Source organism: Cuculus canorus, chromosome 1 (genome assembly GCF_017976375.1).
Source record: "Cuculus canorus isolate bCucCan1 chromosome 1, bCucCan1.pri, whole genome shotgun sequence".
NCBI lineage: Eukaryota > Metazoa > Chordata > Aves > Cuculiformes > Cuculidae > Cuculus > Cuculus canorus.
The window spans coordinates 125,497,945-125,519,048 of NC_071401.1; the positions used below are offsets into that span (position 1 = coordinate 125,497,945).

Here is a 21,104-nt window from a genome sequence, read left to right on the forward strand (position 1 = left end):
GTCAGAGAAGATAAGCAGTGAATCAGATTTTAGAGAGTGACTAGGACTAAGGAGCGAGAGCTTATGAATGCCCGTCCAGCTTGGCATGTGGGCCACCTGATAATGGTTGGGAAGGGCTCTGGAGAACCAGGCTCCCGGCTCCATGCTCAGGAGTCCCATATGACAAAGTTTGTTCTCCTTCCACAGTACTAAGAAAACAGCTCTGCTCCTTCTCAGGACACTCTTCAACACTTCTCCTTTTACATTATCAGGCTGAGATCACCTACAGTGTTCATCTGTCCCTGTCCCCCTGCAATGCCAGGAGAAGCTTCCACACACTCAGTCCAACCCCCATGGTGCCAGGCTGGGATCCCCTACGGCCAATGCCTCTCTCTCTACCGCTCTCTCTCTCTGTGCCCCCCACGGTGCAAGACCAAGGATCCCCAGGGACAGCACGTGCCCACCTCAGCCCTGACGTGGTCAGTGTCTCCTGCGCAGCCTCCACTCCGTCCACTCTGGTGGGTCACCTCCTTCTGTGGGTGCAGCCGGCCGCATCCCCCGCCCGCCCCCCGCATGCTTGGCGCGCGTGCTCCACAGGTGCATGCCGGCAGCGCGGGGGGGCCAGGGCCAGGCCCCCAGCCTCCTCTGGCCCTTACCGTGTGTGCTGCTGCAGGTGGGAGAGCTGGCGGAAGGCCTTCTGGCAGTAGCGGCAGGTGTAGGGCTTGGCCCCCGAGTGGATGCGGAGGTGCTGGGCCAGGTAGGATGTGTTGGCGAAGCTCTTGGAGCAGTGAGGACACTTGTGCGGCTTGACAATCGCCGTGTGGAGCTTGGAGTGGATCCTGCCGAAGAGGAGGAGGAGCAGCAGCAGTTGGACACGACCGCCATCTGGCTAGTGCTGATGGAATGAGGGCACAAAGGGGGTGGGACAGCACCACGCTATCTGCTACACAGAGGAACTCCAAACACGGCAGGAGCTCACTTGGTCTTAAACTGTGCTCCCCTTGGATTCAAGAGACCATGGTCTGTCTGCACCGGGGGAGGATCCAGAGAGAGGAACTATAGAGTTCAGACTGAGGGGCATTGGCAGAGCTGTGTGTGGGAAGCCTACGGCTGAAAGAGCAGGGGGCCTGCAAGCCCGGACTGAGACGTTTGGCAGAACTATGCTAGGGTAACAAGGAACAGTCCTCCTACGCCCACTTTACTCTCACTCTGACATAGCCAGTCCTACCTTCTGTCAGAAAACATCGCTCCATTGCAGACGCCCCTCAGGGTGAGCAGTGCTAACCTCTGCACACACCCAGCCCCTCACAACAAGTGACAAGTCTCATACGTCAGATAACACCGCTACCGGTTTGTAATGTACAAGATCTGACCAGCCTGTGGAAAACAGCAAGGTCTCCCCAGGCAGTTGCCCACTGAGGGTTCTCACAGCATGCTGGGATGACGGCAACATGCAGTGCGGAGGGCCCCCAGCCTCCTCTGGCCCTTACCGTGTGTGCTGCTGCAGGTGGGAGAGCTGGCGGAAGGCCTTCTGGCAGTAGCTGCACGTGTAGGGCTTGGCCCCTGAGTGGATGCGAATGTGCTGGGCCAGGTAGGAGCTGTTGGCGAAGCTCTTGGAGCAGTGAGGACACTTGTGTGGCTTTGTCTCCGTATGGGACTTGGAGTGGATCTGCATCTCCGACTTGGAGTAGAAGGTCAGCGAACACATCCGGCACCTAGGACCGGGGCGAGGGGAAGAGACAGTGTCACACCGGGGCAAGCCCCAATATGTATCAGCTCTAACTGGGATGGGGTCTTCCATGATGAGTGACCAAGGGACGTTTTCTCACTCTGTGGAGGTTTCACCCGGGACACTGTGCTCGGCTGCGAGTGCTCCAGCCCCGGGGGGACAAACTTAAGCTAGGAACTCGCAAAAGAGACCAAACAATACCTTGCAGCCAAACAAATAAAGGTCTTGGAAGAGTCAAAGAGGTTAATTTATAAGGCTTACAAGGGAGACAGGGCAGCCCTTTGGAACTTTTCCAACAGTAATCTGAAAGGGGCAGGAATAATAATTCCCAGACAAAAAACCACTTTGTTCATCTATGATTTATTTCAGTCAAAAAGGCTGGAAAACCTCTAAATCCCAGGTTAAGGTTCATCTTCGTAATAAAGTTAATTCCATGTACTGCAAAGTCTGCAAAAGCAGTTATGACCAAACCCATTTAACTCTGCTCCCATTTTTGGAGAAGACAAGTACTTGAGTATTTAGAATACAAATTGCTGAAAATAACAACAGTGCTGCTTTCCTAGCAGGTCTCACAAAGATGCTCTGCATCTCAAGTGTGGTATTTCACTGGTCTAATGGGCTTTCATAATTTCTACCTTACTGATGTGATGCAAAATGTTTTGTCTAGGAGTTTGGACCCATCTGTTCCCATAATGATCAGAAATGTATTTGGTAACACACAGACTCTTTGAACAGGAAGCAGCAGTTGGCATCTATCTGCTACGGATGCTGCTGTTAAAAACTGTTCCTCCATTGTGACACCAGGCTGTTAAGAGAAGCTTGCACTGTTATACAAATCAAGATGGTAAAAGCTTTTTTGTAGTTGACAATTTGACAAAGATAGAGGTGGCACCTGACTTTCTTGACTTTTTTTTTATTTTTTAAATGTGTGCCAACCAAGGGGCAGAGTTCAGGTTTCTCTGAACTTAAGTTTTTCCATCTGCAGACTTCTAAATTAAACAAGACAAAATTGAACCTGCACTTGGAACTTCCAGGGTCACATTTGAGAGAAAAAATGCTACGCAGAAGAAATCAGTCTAACGTGAATTCAACCTTCACAGCAGGTTGACTTATGTTTTTGTCTGGGAATTTCCTTAACTTTTACAAGTGTTTACAAATCCACTCAGTGACAAAACTCTCTGCAGGTATTACCAGCCACAGAGAGTTGAGCCTGCTCTTCCCTATATCCATCTCCTCCCAGGAGGATACTTCATTGCATCTACTACTGTGACTACTGATGTTGGAGCCAGGACCTTTACGAGTGTGCAGTCCGATTAGCGTGTGTAATGTAGGCAATATTTATCCAGTACCTACCTTAACTTCCACAGGCCCTTCCAAGACACATTGTGATTTTAAGCTGTTTAACTGGAAGCAACGCCTCCCTAGCAAGTGCTCCACCACACACCTGCCGTAACATTTTTTTCCTCTCCGCCTTTGTTCTTTTACATTCATTATCATCTCTAACAGTTGTTTCCTACCTTCATCTTTCTCTTAATCCACTTTAATTGCACACCTTAACAGAACACACAAGCTAATCACATCTTTACATAAATCCCGCCTCATATACACAACGATCCCTTCTGGAATCAACAAACAGAAGCAATTTGGCTGTTTATCCCAAGCTCTATTAGAGATAGGAGCAGTAAAAAGGAACATCAGATTCATCTTTTTTTAGAAAGCAGCTCTTGGTTTATAAACCCAGCTATCTCCAAACACTTGTGCAGTTTGTTCCAGACTTTCAGCTAGACTTGAATATAGCACATGCATTTTGCACTTATCAAGTCGTACTTACAGGATGAGGATTCTATCTTTGAAAGCAGCAATGCTAGAAAGAACTTTGAGGTGAATACTGAACTGAATAATACCTCTGAGTTGCCAAGTCCAGTTCCCAGCTAATTCAAGTGATTATGACATAATCTCATGCATGGCTTCTATCAAGAAACTCCTCAGCAGGTGCTTACTTCCATTAACTTCAGTTAAACTCTGTTGCACAATATCAGCCCTCTGGTAAGGAACCATTCAATTGAGAACAAGCTCCCAGTACAATGCTATGTTAATATGGCTTACGAAACCAAAGGGGAATAGTGGGCATCATTTTTGTAAACAGGTGCGACTGTTCTTGCAACAGCACATGTAATTCTGAAGTCCACATAGTCAATGATTACTGAAAAACTCAGACACATTCAGCAAACTTAAAGAACGACGGCATGTGGAAAATCAGCTTCACAGTAAGAGATTCACTGAGCTCAGTCTACCTAGGTTTGGAGAAAAGCTTGGTCAATACCCGTATAAACTGATGCAGGGAGAGCAATATCAGTTACAAGGGGCCGGTTTATGAGCAAAGAAAGGTAGAACGAGAAACAGTAACTGAGAGTAGTAGTTAAAAAAAAATTGAAGAAGAAATAGAATCTTTCCAATCATGGGAATAATGCAACTTTGGAACAATGCTGGGAGGCTACAAAACGGTCTCAATCACTTGGCCCCTACAACCTTACAAGGAGCGGCTGAGGGAACTTTAGTCTGGAGAAGAGGAGGCTGAGGGGACACCTTATGGCTCTCTATGCCTGCCTGGAAGGAGGTTTTAGAGACGTGGGTGTTGGTCTCTTCTCCCAAGTCATAGGTGATAGGACAAGAGGGAATGCCCTTAAGCTGCATCAGGGGAAGTTTAGATTGGACATTAGGAAAAATTTCTTCACAGAAAGGGTCATTAAGCACTGGCGCAGGCTGCCCAGGGAGGTGGTTGAGTCCCTATCCCTGGAGATATTTAAAAGGCAGTTGGATAAAGTGCTTAGGGATATGATTTAGTATTGGACACATATGGTTGGATTTGATGATCTTGGAGGTCTTTTCCAACCTAATGATTCTATGATACAATCAGCATCTTGAGAATCCAGCTCCTGTTCTGGAATTAATATCTTTCTAAAAGTTTTCCTCTAGTTTAAATACAATGATGGGTACTAATCTCTTCTGTGCATTACTGTATTTTAAGCAACTTATTCCATTCTGAAAAATTAATGAACTTTGTCATCAAGTCTAAGTAGTCCCATACATTAAATGTGTAGTGCCATAAAGCTGTCTATGTCATTTTCCTTCACTTATTTGCTTTGTCATGTATCTGCCTTTAGGTCAGAAATTCCCTAGAATAAACTTTAATAAAGAGAAACAGACTTAACATAATTTCCATTTTCAAAATAAAATTATCAAAAAGGTATTTCAAAACTCTACGGCACTTGCATAAAACCAGGAAATAAATAGCATAAACACCCTTTCATAGAATCATTAGAATAGTTTGGGTTGGGAGGGACCTTAAGGATCATTCAGTTCCAACTCCCCTGCCATAGGCAGGGACACATTCCACTGGATCAGGCTGCCCAAGGCCCATCCAACCTGGCTTTCAACACCTCCAGGGATGGGGCAGCCACAACTTCCCCGGGCAACCTGTGCCAGTGCCTCACCACTCTCATTGTGAAGAGATTCCTCCTTATGTCTAGTCTGAATCTGCCCCTCTCCAGTTGATACCCATTGCCCCTTGTCCTATCACTGCAAGCCTTTGTAAACAGTCCCTCTCCAGCTTTCCTGTAGCCCCTTCAGGAACTGGAAGGTCACTACAAGGTCTCCTCTGAGCCTTCTCTTCTCCAAGCTGAACAAGCCTGTCCTCATATGGGAGGTGCTCCAGCCCTCTGAACATCTTTGTAGCCCTCCTCTGGACCCGTTCCAACAGCCTCATCTCCTTCTTATGTTGAGGATTCCACAACTGGACACAATACTCCAAATGAGGCCTGACAAGGGAGGAAGAGGGGCAGAATCACCTCCTTCAACGTGCTGGCCATGCTACTTTTGATGCAGCCCAGGACACGGTTGGCCTTCTGGGCTGTGAGCGCACATTACCAGCTCATGTCAAGCTTCTCGTTGACCAGCACCCCCAAGTCCTTCTCTGCAGGGCTGCTCTCACACCATTCCCTCATCCTGAACTGAAATCATGGATTGCCCCCATCCAGGTGCAGGACGTTGCACTTGGCCTTGTTGAACCTCATGGGGTTCTCACAGGCCCACTTCTCCAGCCTGTCCAGGTACCTCTGTATGATATCCTGTCCTTCCACTGTGGCAACTGCACCACTCCACTTGGTGTCATCTGCAAACTTTCCCCAAAAGTCAAACCACTCTTCTCTGAATTTAGCAGCTATAGACATTCCAGTGTTGTTTTTCAAACAACATTTAAAAAGAAAGTCTTGCAAGGACCTATTTTCTTATCATCTAATCAGCACTAGCCCTGAAAGGGCATGAATGCGATGTAGCATTAAGAAATTCATGAGTCTCATAAGTTGACAAAAGCCCCAGAATACAGCAGAAAGCTACATGTCAGAGTTTCCTATTGTGTGCTATCAGGCATTTTCAAGAGAACAAATGATCCATTTAATTAAGGGCTTCACATTCTGCCTCAGACAACATCAAATATTAAAGGGGAAGACGCAATCAGCCCTCTAGTGGGCAAATATGGATTAAAAGGAAATGTCTTATCTCTGTGGGTAATGAGAACATCACATCTGACACTAACAGCGTTTCAGTATTCTACTCCAGTGAAATTCTTCTGGCTGGCAAGAGGAAAAGTTGGGGGTGCTAGTTGCTAAGCATAAGCAAAACACTATATAAAATAATTGATTTTTTTCCTCTTTTTAATATCCATTTTTCATCTTTTCTCCCCATTGTACTTCTAAACTACCATTACTTCCACTGTATTCTTTCTGGGAGCAAATAACAGAAATTACTGCAGCATTCCTATTGATGATGGGACACAACATCCCTACCGCTGCTTGTTATGGCTCTGCAAATTTAGACAGCCTAGGAGAACGTAGTCTTAATAACACAAGGGTGTACCCCTTCATATAAATAGTTAACAGCTAATTTAGTACCCAGTCATATGCCAGAGATCGAAAGTAACCCCTTTCAGTGCTTATAATCCTTTGTTTTTACAGGGAATCTACAGGGAAATAAAGAAAAACATTCAGAGAACATTCACGTTAGACAGAAACACCCTCAAAAATCATGAAATGCCAATAAAAGGTGGATGCACAATTCTAATTATGCTCCTACATGAAAGTCATCATGATGAGTCATGAACAAAATGATGCTTATAGGAACTAGACTACAACTCTGGCACACAGTGCCATGTTTTTTTTCACTTTCCATAGAATGTTCTCCCTCATTCATACCTCAAACACTGTTATGATATAAAAGCGAACCTGAAATACCAGCTCATAGTAAAATTTGCCTAATATGGATTAACAGTATTTTTCAATCAAGTGCTCAATTAATCAGTATCACAGTTGTGAAAACTATACAAGCTTTTATACATCTTTGAGAACTCAAATTCCTAGTATCTACAGAGATTAGTCTTAGAAGTTAATTGAGCCCTTGCTCCTTCTGTTAGGCTACAAATGCCAGTTAGACCACAAATTAATAAAAAAAAAAAAATCAAATCAAGAATGTCTGAAGTTAAACTGGATGATAAGAGCAAGCTTAGGCTGCCAGAGCCAGGCACTCACTTCAGCGAGGAAAGAGATGGAGTGCTTTTGCAATGCAGGGTTAATGGAGTAACTAATGCAAGCATAGCATGATAATCGATGCACAGCTCACAATAATCACTAATTTAACCCTCTCGTTTCCCCTTTTTTTTTAAAAAGCTGAATTTAAACATTTTCTTGCTAACATTTTGTAAGAAGCAGAGGAAAGGAGATAGAACATTGAAGACGCAAATCTAGAAAACTCAGATAAGACCTAAATAAAATCAGCCAGTATGAAAATGCCAAGTGAAAGCATACGAACTGTATCTCTCCTTTGGCACTTCTACACCCAGCATCAACTCCTACTCAAAAGTCACCATTACAATTCCATTTACCAGTTTACACTACCAGCATGCATACTACCAAATCTATCAGATATGCTCAGAGATATAGTCAAATAATTTCTGCAGTGCTTCAGTCACACAGTGGCTTGATAAGGCTACAGAAAATCAAACTCTCCTTGCACGGCAGCAAGTGTTTGCAAATGCTCTCATCACACAGCACTTTTCTAGTTTTCAGGTTTCTGGGGGTATTCCTGCATTTTATCCATTTTTCTAAATGATCTTTTAAAAATACCAGACCTAGAATTTTGTGGTATTTCAGTATGCTTCACAAGTTGCCTGACTTCTTTTCAGTGAGTCCAGCATTTATGCCTTCAACAGTTGCATTTACCCTCTTCTGTCACAGCCTCACACTGGGAGCTCACTTGACATCACTTAATTCCTAAAAGTCTTAGTCGTAGTCATTGCTTTCCAGGATACCGTTTCCCCACATTCCTTATCTTTAGATAAAAGACATTCAGTAGTATGCATCGGGACAGTTCTGTCAGATTTTGCTTTCCACTGTGCCCAAACACCAAGGCCTCAGTCCCTGACTGCTGGAGAAGTCACACAAAAGGCTAAGTTGTGCATTGGGCTGCATGAAAATAGATTTTGTATGAACAGTTCCAGTTTATCAATCACAGAATGCTTTCATATTATTTTAAGCTATCCACCAGCATTGCTTCTAACTGTGAGTGATCAGCCATGACTTTCTGTTGACCTCCAAATCATTGAACAGCAGGCCTAAGACCTTCTCTACCAATTTCTGAAATCAGCCATCATTAGCAAAAAGACCAGCAAAACAATGAAACCTAACAAGGGGGTTTCCTGGTATATCGATAATGTGCAAAAGCTAAAATTAAATGAACACAAAAGGCTGATGAGAAAGCACTAGCAAATTTGGAAGTGCCACAATTAAGGTCATCTATGTCACCATAATTTGGCTCCGCAATGCAGGTGCTTTCCAATACAGCCTTATTGACTGTTCCCACAGAATTGCATCTTTATTATGTTGCAGACAGATACTTAACAAGCAAGTGCTCAGTTTTTCCATCACCCTGTATACAGCCTCAAGCCTCGTCAACCACAGGCAATTCCAACTTCATGAAGCAGAATCACTCATCTGTTTTACCCACTACAGAAGTATCAGTGCTCCATAATAACTCACAGAATCACCAGGTTGGAAAAGACCTCTTGGATCATCGAGTCCAACCATAGCTATCTGCCACTAAACCTTAAGTACCTTGTCTACCCATCTTTTAAATACCTCCAGGGATGCGGACTCAATCATTTCCCTGGGCAGCCTCTACAGTGCCTGATGACCCTTTTCGTGAAAAATTTTTCCCCATGTCCAATCTGAACCTCTCCTGGCACAGCTTGAGGCTATTCCCCTTTGTCCTATCACTTGTCACTTGGGAGAAGAGACCAGCACTCACCTCTCTACAACCTCCTTTGAGGTAGTTGTAGGCAGTGATAAAGTCTCCCCTCAGCATCCTCTTCTCCAGGCTAAACCACCTCAGGTCCCTCAGCTACTCCTCATAACACTTGCTCATCTATCTCTATCCCCACAAAGTCCCTGCTTTATTTTTTCTAAGGGAGGAGAGTGACAAAAGACAAAGGAGTGAAATACAGTAAGACAGCTGTACCCCCTAATTCCAAGTGGTTAAACTGTTACCTGTGACTCCTTCTTAAAAGGAAACAATCATACTATACACATTCCAAGCACAGCTCCTACAGATTTTTATGCTATAGCTATGTCATGTGATGGTTGTGCAAAGCAATACAGGGTCTGACATGTAGCAGATGACTACTCAATGATACTTAAGAAGAGATGATGGTTTTGGGAACACCAAATGTTAATTATTTCAAGATAACTGTCTGTGGTCACTTTTAGCCTGCAGCAAATGCAAATCCACTGCAGACTAGACCTAACTCATATTTGCACACGCTTCAAGGCAAGATTATCCGCAGGCCTGAACCACATGGCTGTAGGATACCATAACAAATTCACAGCAGAGGCAAGCGTCATCTGCAGTTCTTCTATTAACAGTCAACTGCCTTCCCCAAACTGTCCTTCTCAATTCTGCAACCACATATCCCAATATCTTAATTTTATTTTCTTTTAAACCACTCATTTCAGGTTCTCTAAGTAAGCATGCTGGACTCTGACAGGCCATTGCATACACAATAACTATAATCACATAATCAAGGATGGTATCAAAGTGCATTAACTCCACAGGGCCAAATTAAGGTGTGATAGATAAGATGTACAACAGAATAGTTTCGAAATTCTCTCTCCCCAGCTGAAATCGTAACTGCCCCCCTCATTCCCTTGTACACACTCATTTCATTTACACAAAAGTAACATTCGCTACAGTCCAAACTCATGACTGCAGAACCTTTGCTGTTAATTCCTTCTGCTTGGCACTGTGAAGGACTGAAAGCACACTTGCACACATACAGTTACAAAATCTCAGCAAAAGGGAAAGAACACCACTTTTTACCTTATTATATCCTGAAGCATGGTGGTCGGTCCTAATTCTGACACTTCCTAACCTCCAAGCACAGCATTCACATAATGTGTACAAACTGCCTATGTATAAATGGACGTGCCTGTACACCTGTCCTCCTTAAGAGTTTTGAGATCGTCAATTTCTACTAAATCTGAAAAAGGAGTAAAGATCTTAAAGTCACTACAAGTCTAAAAAATACGCAGCTGGAGAAGGAAGAGAGACTCTCTTGGAACCTCCTGCTAAGAGGAAGGCTTGTAAGCTCATCCTTGATTAAGCATCAGAGAATCCACACAAGAGAGAGCTGCTGGAAAGCAGGCTTCATTAATTCCACTGCTCATGGAACTACTTGTTGAAAAAACCCAACAGAAATTCCAACATGTGGCATCATACCGACACTGCTCACCAGCAATCTTAAGATCCACTGCACAGACCTCTGCCACTGCAGCCAGGATGATAAATGACAGCAATGGCAGTTTGTCACCTTATTCTGGCCTCAGAGGGGGATGAGTTTCTTTGCCAGAGATCATGTTCTTGTGCTGACACCAGAGGCATGGCAAAATTTAGAAATATTTGGTTTAATATTTCTAGGCTTTGAAGGGAATGTGATCAAACACTGCCTGACAATCAAACTTCATTTCCCCTTTGCCCTTAGTCTTCTAGCCTGATGCAATGCCCCCTCTTCTGCCTCAAGACCCCAGCCCAACCTCCCACATTCCCCAGCCTGTTTATACTCTATTAAAGAAGCTCTTCCGTATTTAATTCCCTCAATTACCTAACATTTACAGTCCTCCAGTCTTCTAGGTTGGAAGACCTTTAAGATCATCATGTCCAACCCTTAACCTTGTGCAGCCAAGTCAGCACTAAATCATGTCCCTCTCCTCTCTCTCCCATGTTTCTGTTTGTGTGTCCACACCCACATTCTTGTCCCCATTCTGTTCTGCTAAGTCTAGGTATCACCTCATTTTCCAGACCCTAGCAGATCTGATTCATTCTTCCTTCCCTCAGTCTTGGCCCTTCACAGCTTGTCTCTGTGCCATCCCACCCTTGTAAATAGACTCCCCATCACATCTTCTGTTAAATTCCCTAGTTTGTAGACTCTTGTCTTTTCTCTCTCCTCCTTTCTGATTCTCATCTCCACTCTACCAAGTTTACAGACTTCCCAGACACAACCAGCTCCTGGTCCTGCCCATATCTCATTCTTGTCTCTACCACATTCAAACCAAGCAATGTCTTCTCACACCTTGCCTTTGTGTCCATCAGAGAGGGAGGTTATGGTCAACACTGTGCACAAAAGATCCCCTTCTGAAGCAGAAGGAGCAGTTGTGACAGAAAGAAAAGCATGCTTGGCCCTTCAGCACTAGTCTAACAGATGCATATCACTGCAAAGTACACATGTAGCCCAGCCTCATACAGAAACTGAGAGAGGTTAGAGTGCGTTTATCTACTCTGTGGAGATAAGACAGTCTGGTCAGTGCCTGCAAGGCCATGCAAACCTCAGGAAACATCAAAGAGGATATAATCTTCACATATTTCAACCACCAAACTATAAAGCATTTCAGAGCACGTTTAACAGATTTTGATTCACAGTCCCTAACTTCCTCAATAAAGCAGGCCTCCATCCATCTTCTTCACCTTCTACAACTCGACTCTGCTTCTTGTTAAGCCTTCTGTGCTTTTTTTTTTTCCCCACCCTGGACTCACTTCAGAAGCTTCCTGTGTCCTTCAGCTGCTTATTGTCTCCCAGACCCAACCCTTCTGCTGTTCCCACAACCTGGTGAACGTAGAAACTCAGAACTAGCAGTGGGGAACAGAGAGTTTGTTGGTTACAGTATGATGGCAAAGGCCCTTCTCAAGCCCACCCCTTTCCTGTTGGTGCCCTAGGCTCCAAAACACAACTCACAAAATTTTCAAGACCATGAATTGATATTTGGCCCAGCCTTTACAAAATTAACAGTGCAAGCATGCAACGCCTATAAAGAACTCTCTTCTGCTTGAAAATAAGAAAATACTTAGAGAAATGTTTGTCAGAGAGGGAGAACTGATCACCTGGCCCAGACAGGCTGAACCACTTCATCAGTCTTGTTCACTGATCACATCACACTGCAGACTTCTAGAAGTGCACAGTACTGTTTCAGAGCCTGTGCCTAAGAAACACGACTGCCTCCAGGACCTATGCTCACTCTCTCTTCCTCAGCACCTTTTAAAGCACTGATAAGAAGCCATGTTCTTCACACTGCCAGCATCTTACTAGAAAGACTTTTGATGTTGATCCCATTATCCATGGGGAAAAAAGTAAACCCTACAAAAATGCCAGGGAAGACTAACGAACAGCTGACAATGAATCCAGACAAGACTGAAGTGACATTACTCATGTAGGAAAATGCTTCACAAGACTGGGTTAGATGCTGTTCCCTGCAGGTGCAAGCATTCTTCTAAGAGCACAAAGTGAAGCGCCAAGGATTCTGCCAGACTAATCCTAAGGCTAGATGTCCAAGATCTGCAAGGAACATGATCATTAGCAAAAGCCTCACACCTCTTCTTACACAGAAAAACCTACCCACAAAGATTCTTGCATCACTTTCACAGCTGGCTACTAGTTCACTTCTAGAGATGATACAGCAGCAAACTAACTGACATTTGCTGGAGTAGGAATCTCTACTTTCAGTAGAGAATAGGATGAGGTGCAACACAAGTTGGATCTTTGTGTTCCAATTCCTTCCAAGTTTGCCTTGCCATGCTGCCCATTCAAGTCTTACTGTCTCCACCAATATACTAGGTATCAGGAATTATGGAAATCAGCCATCTGCCCAGGCACTCAGGACAAAAGACCTCATAGAGCTCAAAAAAATTTAGAACAAAACAAAAAAATATTTAAACTTAAAAAATAATCCCAAGCTTTAGGAATTAGGTGTCAACAAAAAAACCCCAAGTCATAATGATCAACACAATAAAACTCCTTTCAGGCGTCTGACTAGACTGTCCTCAGCGTGTCACCATCAGAATCAGTGAAATCATACAAATGTAGACATACGAATACCACAAGCAACTCCTCCTCCAGCCTCAGAAGGGAGCAGGAGTAGGTGAACCTCTCCCGCAGCCTTGGTTTAACTAGGATACACGTGCATATCGCAGTAATGGGAACTACCCAAATCATCCTCTAGAACGCAGAAGGAACCCAGGGGTCCTCAAAGTTTAAGCTTGCAAGTCTATGCACATGGCTGTTATGGAGAAACAATTTTACTGTATTTCTCGATGGTTTTCTCTCCCACAGCTTCAAGAGAAGATAGCATTTTCCTTTATATCAAAAATAATTTTTAGTTCAAATTTGCACGAGGAAAGCATCGCCCAAAGAAGAGATCCCAAGGAAGGCAGAAGTACTCCTTGGTGGTTTTCAATAAATCTCAATTTAGCTACCTTGCACCTTAGCACTGCTCAGAGGGAGGCCCGCCTGGGATGGAGGCTGGAGGAAGATGCAGAGGGATCACACTCAGATTAAACATGAAGACAGGAAATCTTCCTTATTACACGCTCCTACATATAAACTCTTCTGCTTTTTTCCTGCAAAGTCTTTTTCATGGGCTGTTACGCAGACTCTGCGTGTTCATAAAGTTTCTGCTGAGTCACTCCACCTGGTCTTGGGCATTTTTTTCCAAACTTACAAGTAAACAAGCAGCTATAATTAAAGCCTTAGTTCAGCTTTAATTCTAGTGTTCACTGCCAATTGTGTCCCCTGTAAATACATATTTAACAACCTAATTAGCAACCCAGACTGTAAGCAGCTTGAGTAGTGTGGAATTGTGGCTAAGGCCCAAAATAAATGGTGGGATTACAAATAGCGAGCTACCCAACACTCCCACCCCTCTTCACCACACGCAAATTTTCAAAGTGGAAGAACTGGGACACTGGGTAAGAGAATATAAAGGCTGATCCAAGCTCTGGTTTCATACCCTTTTAACTGTATTGACTTAAAAATGTAAAAAGTTTTTAAATGCGATAGTTAAAAGTGAAACAGTGCCTAGGGTGGATGCACTGTGTCTGTGTAAATGTCTTCATACTGTCATGACTTAATTCCTGAAACATAACTTCCAAAATAAAAAAGTCTAAGGTGGTTGAAGGGAAGCTGTTGGAGATGGTTTTACGGGCATGTAGTAGGAAATGACACAACCAAGGGACCACCTCCTGTTTCTGTTTCCATCTGGCTGCTACTTGGCTCCTTATTCATCTCAATCATCCCTCGGAAACATCCATCACTATAACATCCATACATGCTCCTTCCTCACAACCCACAAAGGCCATCACACTTCCTCCCTAGCACTCGACTACTCTGTCCATTTCCCACCTTCTTTAAAACGTCCCTGCTCCTTACCCTCCAGTTTAAGTATTCCCTCCTAGTTAACCTTGTCCTTTCCCACCACTCACTTGTAAACAGAATCCACATTCCTCCAAGCTCAGAAATTCAACCTCAGGGCTCAAAACTCTCCCTCCTCTTATCTGATACCTTTAGAGCTGAGAAACACACTTACACACAATTCAGAAATACTTTTTTTCTGTTTTGTTTGGAATGCTGAAATTGAAGGATATAACAGGGGGCAATACACACAGGAGCAGACACTATCACTACACTTCACTTCCTGCTCTGTGTGCCTCCAGTTTGTAGTCTTTACACTGGACAGACTGGAGTCCTAATTCAGGGGCACTCGGGTACAAGGGTCTCACTGACACCAGAAGTGCTGCAGCTGCACCACACAGTACTGGATTCTGGAGTACACCAGCCATACTGTCCGACATCAAGGATATGGCTCAGCCTCCACAACATCCTGCGCATTAACTAACCCAATAACATTAATATCTGTATTTTCAGGAAATTAAAGCTGTCCGCTAAGGAGGAGATCCCTAGTTTTGAGTCAATCCACCAGCCTGCAAACACTCCCAATCAGATAGAAAACTCAACGCTTTCTACAGCTGAAGGATTCTCTACTAAGAGACCCTACAGGGAAAAGGCAGAGATCGCTTCTTCACCATGTAACCCTCTGAAGGGTTAAATACACCCCATCCCCATGCAATGTTACAGTCAAGGTTTAACCCCGCTCCCCACCTGTATGTCTTGCCATCCTTGTGCTGGTCCTCATCATCCTCATTTGTCAGCACAAAGGGGTCGCTCATCTCTGGCAGCCCCGACTCCTGCAATCGTTTCTTCTTCCGGCCCCGGGGTGGTTTGGGGGCAACTCCCCCACCCCCTCCTCCCCCACCACTTTCGGAGAGGGTGGTTGTCCCTTTCTTGGACAGGTCAGGAACGACCTGGAGGGCTGCTTGGGAGCCAGGGGGTAGTGCAGAGACGATCATGGGAGCCGAGATGGGAAAGGTTTGGGCAGAGGAAGCTGTGGTCACCAAGGAACCTGACGGGGAAGTTATCACCAGACCGGGACCTGCAAAGAAAGAAAGATAGAGGAAGTCAGTAATTATATCTCTAATTACAACCAATCTCTTAATCCCACAGAAGCAAGCTTTACACACCTACTTTTGACTACAATGCAAACAGAGCAGTAGCCTACACATTCCTCGTCTCCACTGCTGGAAGTTAAACTTCCATCAAGAAGGTGGATGCATGAAGTGCCTAGAGATTCACAGTGAAACCTTGCAAAGGCAATCTACACCATTAGCAAGTCTAGGAATAATTTGCAGTCCAAAAACAATTCTCCAGGATCCCTCACCCCCTGATCTCAGGGTCTTGTTGCCCAAGTCTTTGAAGTCCCCTACCTGCTGTCATGAGTCCAGCAGACTGCACTGGTACCACGGTGATGTTCTGAGTCACAGGGGCTTGGCTGTGTGGTGTCAGCTGCTCTGGCTTGGTGTCCGAGTCCATGGAGATACCAGTGGGAAGGGCCACAGAGGTGGGGACTGTCAGCAAGGCAGGGTAGTGGGGAGGAGCCAGGCTGCAGCCCTTCTCTGTGGGCAAGAGCTGCTCCTTCATCTTGTTAATAAACATGGTGTTCTCAATCTAAACAGGTGGGAAGAGCAGCTTTTAGAATACCCTGGCACAGCTTCTCTCAGCAGTTGGCTGAGCAAGAATGCAACAGAAACTTATGCACTGATTTCTCAAGAAGCAGCAAGATCAGCATGATAGGATGGAACACAAAGATCTTACCTGTCCCGAGACGGTGGGCACTGCTGGCCAGAAGTACGGGGAGGAGTTGAAATGAGATTCTTCCATCCTAGCTGGGCACAGAGGGGAACAGGAATGGGGAAAGGAAGAGGAATGGAGGAGAAGGAAGACAGACAGACAGACATACACATAAAAAGAACATTAAACCCAAAGAGACTCTAACATGGAACTGACTCAGTCTAACACTGTGACAGTCCCTTAATCTCCCCTTTCTCACTTGAGCAACCTCTCCCCAGTTTTGAGCTATCTGCCCAAATCCAAAAATTATTTTCAGGAGGAAGAGGCATCTGCTATTCCCACAGGCTTGGGTCCACCTCAAACACCTCTTGCCTGGTAGTCCTCCATGCAAAAGACAGACTGACTACAAACCCAAAACACCTCCGAAATTTCCCAATTATCATCCACCCAAGTATATGGCATAAATGATGAAGTCTTTGTATCTGCAACCAGGCAAATACAGCCGAAACCCATTTTTCACTGTCATAGACAGCCTGACCCCATAAGCAGTGAAAATTTTGGACCCTGCCTGTCCCTCCACCCCAGCCCAACATTGGGGACCCAGATGCAGCAAGGGGACATTAGCACTGTGTTACATAGGAAGAAAGACAGGCAGAGAGAGGGAAACAGACTTGCCCAAGATAATAGGCAGCTACAGCAGACCAAGAAATCAAACTCAGGAGTCCTAACTTCCTTCTGACCACCCACTCTCTGAAGAAACCTGGAAGTATCACTCAATACTCCTGGCAGACAAGATTCTCTGCTGTCATCCAATGAGATCAGGCAGCCATAAAATAAACTGACTGCACTGCTCCTAAGATACCCTATTTTGAGTTGAGATCATGTCATGGTTCTCTATCACCTATTTCATTCCCACCTTTGGGAAAAGATTCTGTAGGACTCTGTCCCCAGTCAAGTGCCCACTGCTCCATCTCCACTGTCCATGAAGTTGGAGGACCAGTGAGACACCAAAAGTTAGCCCTCTGAAGACAGAGGAGCAATCTCTTTAGAAACACCCAGGTGAAGAAGCCCTTTCCATTCTAATCCTTTCATTCCTCTGTGTAAAAGCATTAGCAGACAAAGTTTGTTACAGTCATGAAACTAAAGAAATCCACAAAAAAAAAATTTTCTGAAGCAGAAGATACACCTACTCCTGAACAAATACAGCAAAACTGGTAGATGTGACAAAAATTATGCTCAGAGAACATCTGGCAGAGCAAGCTGCTTAGAGAAAGCAAGCACTGTAGGTTTCTCATGCAGCTACCTGCAAATTGTGCCACTCTAGTTTCTGTCATGATGTGGCAGTAGGCTAATTAATCAGCATCATTTCTGAAGGACCTACCTCAATCATCAGATAAGCTGATGTGCTCCAAGTAGCATGAAACACTTTTCAGAAGCATATTAGGGCAGAATAAATACACATGGAATTGCTGCCTGTGAGCCAAAATGCAAAGATAATTTTCCTCTATGTACTGAAGCAGTATTTAAATGAACCAAATTACCTAATAATTTTGTTTTTATGAATTGCTCATGCAGCAGCAAAGGCAAGTATTCCTGCCTCACTCACTCCAAAACAACCAATAAACACACTTAAGAGCAAACTTTTTACCTTGCATTGGCAGCACACAGTCAGACTGCTAGCTGCCTGACTGAATTACTCTGGATTTACATTGTTGTCATTCAATCAGAGTCTGATGGGGCAAGACTCTAACCTTCCTTCCTCTGCTTTCCTTTCTTAGCCAAATTAAGTACACCGCCCACGGCAAGGCCCTACGTATGTAATGTTTAATTACATGACTTTTTTCTGCCACAGAATGGATGTGAAGATATAACGCATTCCTGGCAACTGAGCACCATCTGAATCAAGAGGGGTTTTTTTGTCTGCAATGTCAAGTTTGGGGTTTTGGGGAGTTTTATTTGTTTCTGTTTTTAAAATAAGTAAGCCTTTATTTGCTTACTTTCTACATTAAAAACATCAAAGTGAACCCGATTACGTAAAAACAAACTCTCATATAATCACCAGATGCATTTTCCAAGTAAACTTTGTAACTGTCCAAGACTCCTTCGCATTTAGCTGCAAACTTTAGGAGTTAAACAAAAAGATGTCAATTTAAACAAAAATCTCTCAACGTTTTTCTCATTTGAAAAGTACAAGGCACGAAAAGCAACTCCTTCTTCATATTCTAAAATCCAGACAAGCATGAGTGAGGGCACTCAGTGGTTGCCTGTCTCCAGAACTTTACAGAGCACTTAACTTTTGTTTGCTCAATTTACAAAGCGTACAAGTCAAAATAAAGCTCTTTTTGATTCTCAAAAGATGACTACACTGTTCTTGTCAAACTCTCTTAGGATCCACCTCCCCATCCATAAATCTTCATGTTTGAGTGGATATCAGGCCTCAAAACTTTTGGCTTGAAAGGCTGAAGTGTGATGAAGTTATAAGAATGTGAAGGAAAAGGAGAAACAGTGTAAGAGTTGAAGTTTTCATGCAATCTCACTAGCAAGCCACTATTCCAAAGTGAGAAAACAAAGATAAGATTCCTTCACCAAACTCCTTCCCTAATACCCACAGCTGTCCCTCCCCTACCCAGCTTTTAGGCTAAAGGATATTTTGAAAACATGCACCCCTATTCACAGCCCCCACTTTAATGCTGCTCACACTTACTTTACCAGAACTCTGCACGCAACCCTTCCAATCGCTCTATAACTACCAGACATGGGCTGGAGCGTCAACCCTGTACCACAGCACGTTCCCACTGCGGTGCCTTCATCATCCCAGCTTCCACAAACAGGCCAGAGATGGGACCTTCTTCCTATTCACCAGTCTAGCATTAGACAGATGTCAACGTACCCTCCTGATATAAACCAAAAACACCTTCTATGTACAGACCACAAATGTACATACACCAAATAAACAACTGAGCGAACCAGAGAACTCACAAGGGACAAGGAATCTGGAGTTTAGATCTCAGAGTACTTCACAGAATCACGTACTTAACATGCTGGACTTATACTTCTTTGCAGGTCATCACTTTAATCATAGACAGATACATAAAAGCACGTGTAAGTATACGGTGAGGTAGAGGCTGTGTTTCTGGAAGGCATAATCAAGGTTGGATATACAGATATTTAGAGGTTGACTTTTAACATCGTTTTCTTTATTCTCCAGATACCTAGCTTTTAATTTCCATTTGGTGTAGAGTTTTCAGTTGACAAAAGGCCCTGAATATGACACTCAAAAATTATTTACAATGTTGTTTAATATCTGCCTGAGATCTTTGTTCAATAACAGGGCGTTTTTAAGGTTAATTGCTGCAAAATACTAAGGATGCTGAAGGCCACGCAGGCTGCTAAATCAAATGCAAAAATGCTTCCATGAAGCTCATAAGCACCAAAGAAGTTCAAGCGCTGCTACGTCTTTAGAACAAGCACATCTGGACGCACATCAGGAATACCCCAAACATGCCAGACAGAGTCCTGAATCCGAAACCCGCACACCAGAGCTAGAAGAACTTTGGTGCCCTCCTGCAACACGTGTGCAACCCCCCCAGAATGATCGAACCTCTGCTGGAACAGAAGCCTGGCAGGGGTTGCACCCTGCACCTTAGCTCCTTCCAGGCAGTCAGGCCCCTCTCCTGCACCACAAGTGACTTTGCATTTGGACAATGCCCCCGGACACATGGTGTGAACGCTAGGGTTGTCCTACACAGGGATAGGAATTGGACTCGATGACCCTTGCAGGTCACTTCCAACTCACACCATTCTACGATTCTAGGACGACTCCGAGCCCCCCAATCTGCGGCCCATCCCATCCCATCCCGGCCCGGCCCGGCCCACGGTGCAGCAGGAGGCAGTCCTGGGGCGGGGGTCACTCACGCGGCTCCGGGAGCTCCTTACCCCTCTCACTCTCCCTCCTCTTGCATGTCTCCTCCTTCCAGGGCCGTCTCTGCAAACAAACCGCCAGGGTTTACTGGGCTGTCCGCGATACAGCTCGAACCGGGGGACCCCGTACCCGCCGGCCACGACCAGACCCGGGGGGGGTTGGGGGGGGTCGAGAAGGGGGAACCGGAGCTACCTCCCCCTGCTGTCCTCCACACGGCGGACACCGGGGCGTGGAGGGGGTGATCGAGCAGGCAGGCAGGCGGACAGGCAGGTGGACAGACAGGCAGACAAGCAGACCGACAAGCAGACAGACAGGCAGACAGCCCCCCTCCGTTTCCGCTTCCGGATCGCTTCGGCTCCGGCAGCCCCGCTGCCCCCTCGCCCCCCCGGCACAGACGCCCCCCGGCGGGTTACCGGGTACCCATTCCCCCCTCCCCTCAGCGGCAACCCCGACCCCGGCGGCGGCAGCGGCCTCCTCACCGGAAAGAGGAGCGGCTGAGTCGCTTCCGGATCGAGGGGGCGGAGCCTCGGATCAACTCTTCCGGGGGCGCCGGCCGAGGCGGAACGGCGTCATCGGCGCCTTCCCTTCAAGAACAAGCGGCGGCAGTAGCGGCCGCCGGTGTAGGACTGATTCCCTACTCCTCCCGCCGGCTCCAGCGGCCGCGGTGGCCGAGGCGGGGTGGGGGGGTGGGGGGGTGGCGCGCGCGCCCACCGGAAGTGCGGGGGTGCCAGCGGCGTGAAGGAAGGGCGGAAGTAGCGGCTGTGCCCGCGGCGTGAGCGCGCCCGGCCGCAGAGCTGCTTCCGGCCGGGGCGCTCTCGCTCTGTCCCACTCCCTCCCCCCACCGCGGGGGGTGACGCGCGCGGTGGGGCGCGAGGGCAGGCGCTCCCCTGCCATCAATATGCATGAGCGCTCATGAATAA

General features: G+C 45.6%; 1 protein-coding gene across 19 annotated transcripts in view; it reads right to left on the reverse strand.

The window, feature by feature from the left end:
• ZNF384 (zinc finger protein 384) overlaps positions 1-20,848 on the reverse strand; it is a 33,320-nt gene extending 12,472 nt beyond the window's left edge. Inside the window, exons 1-9 of one of the 19 annotated variants that reach the window (XM_054075759.1) lie at positions 20,664-20,848; positions 20,199-20,247; positions 19,242-19,395; positions 18,967-19,156; positions 16,287-16,353; positions 15,899-16,139; positions 15,237-15,567; positions 1,470-1,694; positions 636-818 (exon numbers count right to left, since the gene is read on the reverse strand). In XM_054075759.1, the coding sequence (XP_053931734.1) occupies positions 636-818; positions 1,470-1,694; positions 15,237-15,567; positions 15,899-16,139; positions 16,287-16,353; positions 18,967-19,019 (1,100 nt within the window). In that variant the 5' untranslated portion in view covers positions 19,020-19,156; positions 19,242-19,395; positions 20,199-20,247; positions 20,664-20,848. Of the gene's footprint in view, positions 1-635; positions 819-1,469; positions 1,695-15,236; positions 15,568-15,898; positions 16,140-16,286; positions 16,358-18,966; positions 19,157-19,241; positions 20,108-20,198; positions 20,248-20,376; positions 20,551-20,663 lie in introns of those variants that run through there. The other 18 variants (XM_054075762.1, XM_054075751.1, XM_054075770.1 and 15 more) reach the window with 18 other exon arrangements.
• Between the last annotated feature and the right edge of the window lie 256 nt (positions 20,849-21,104).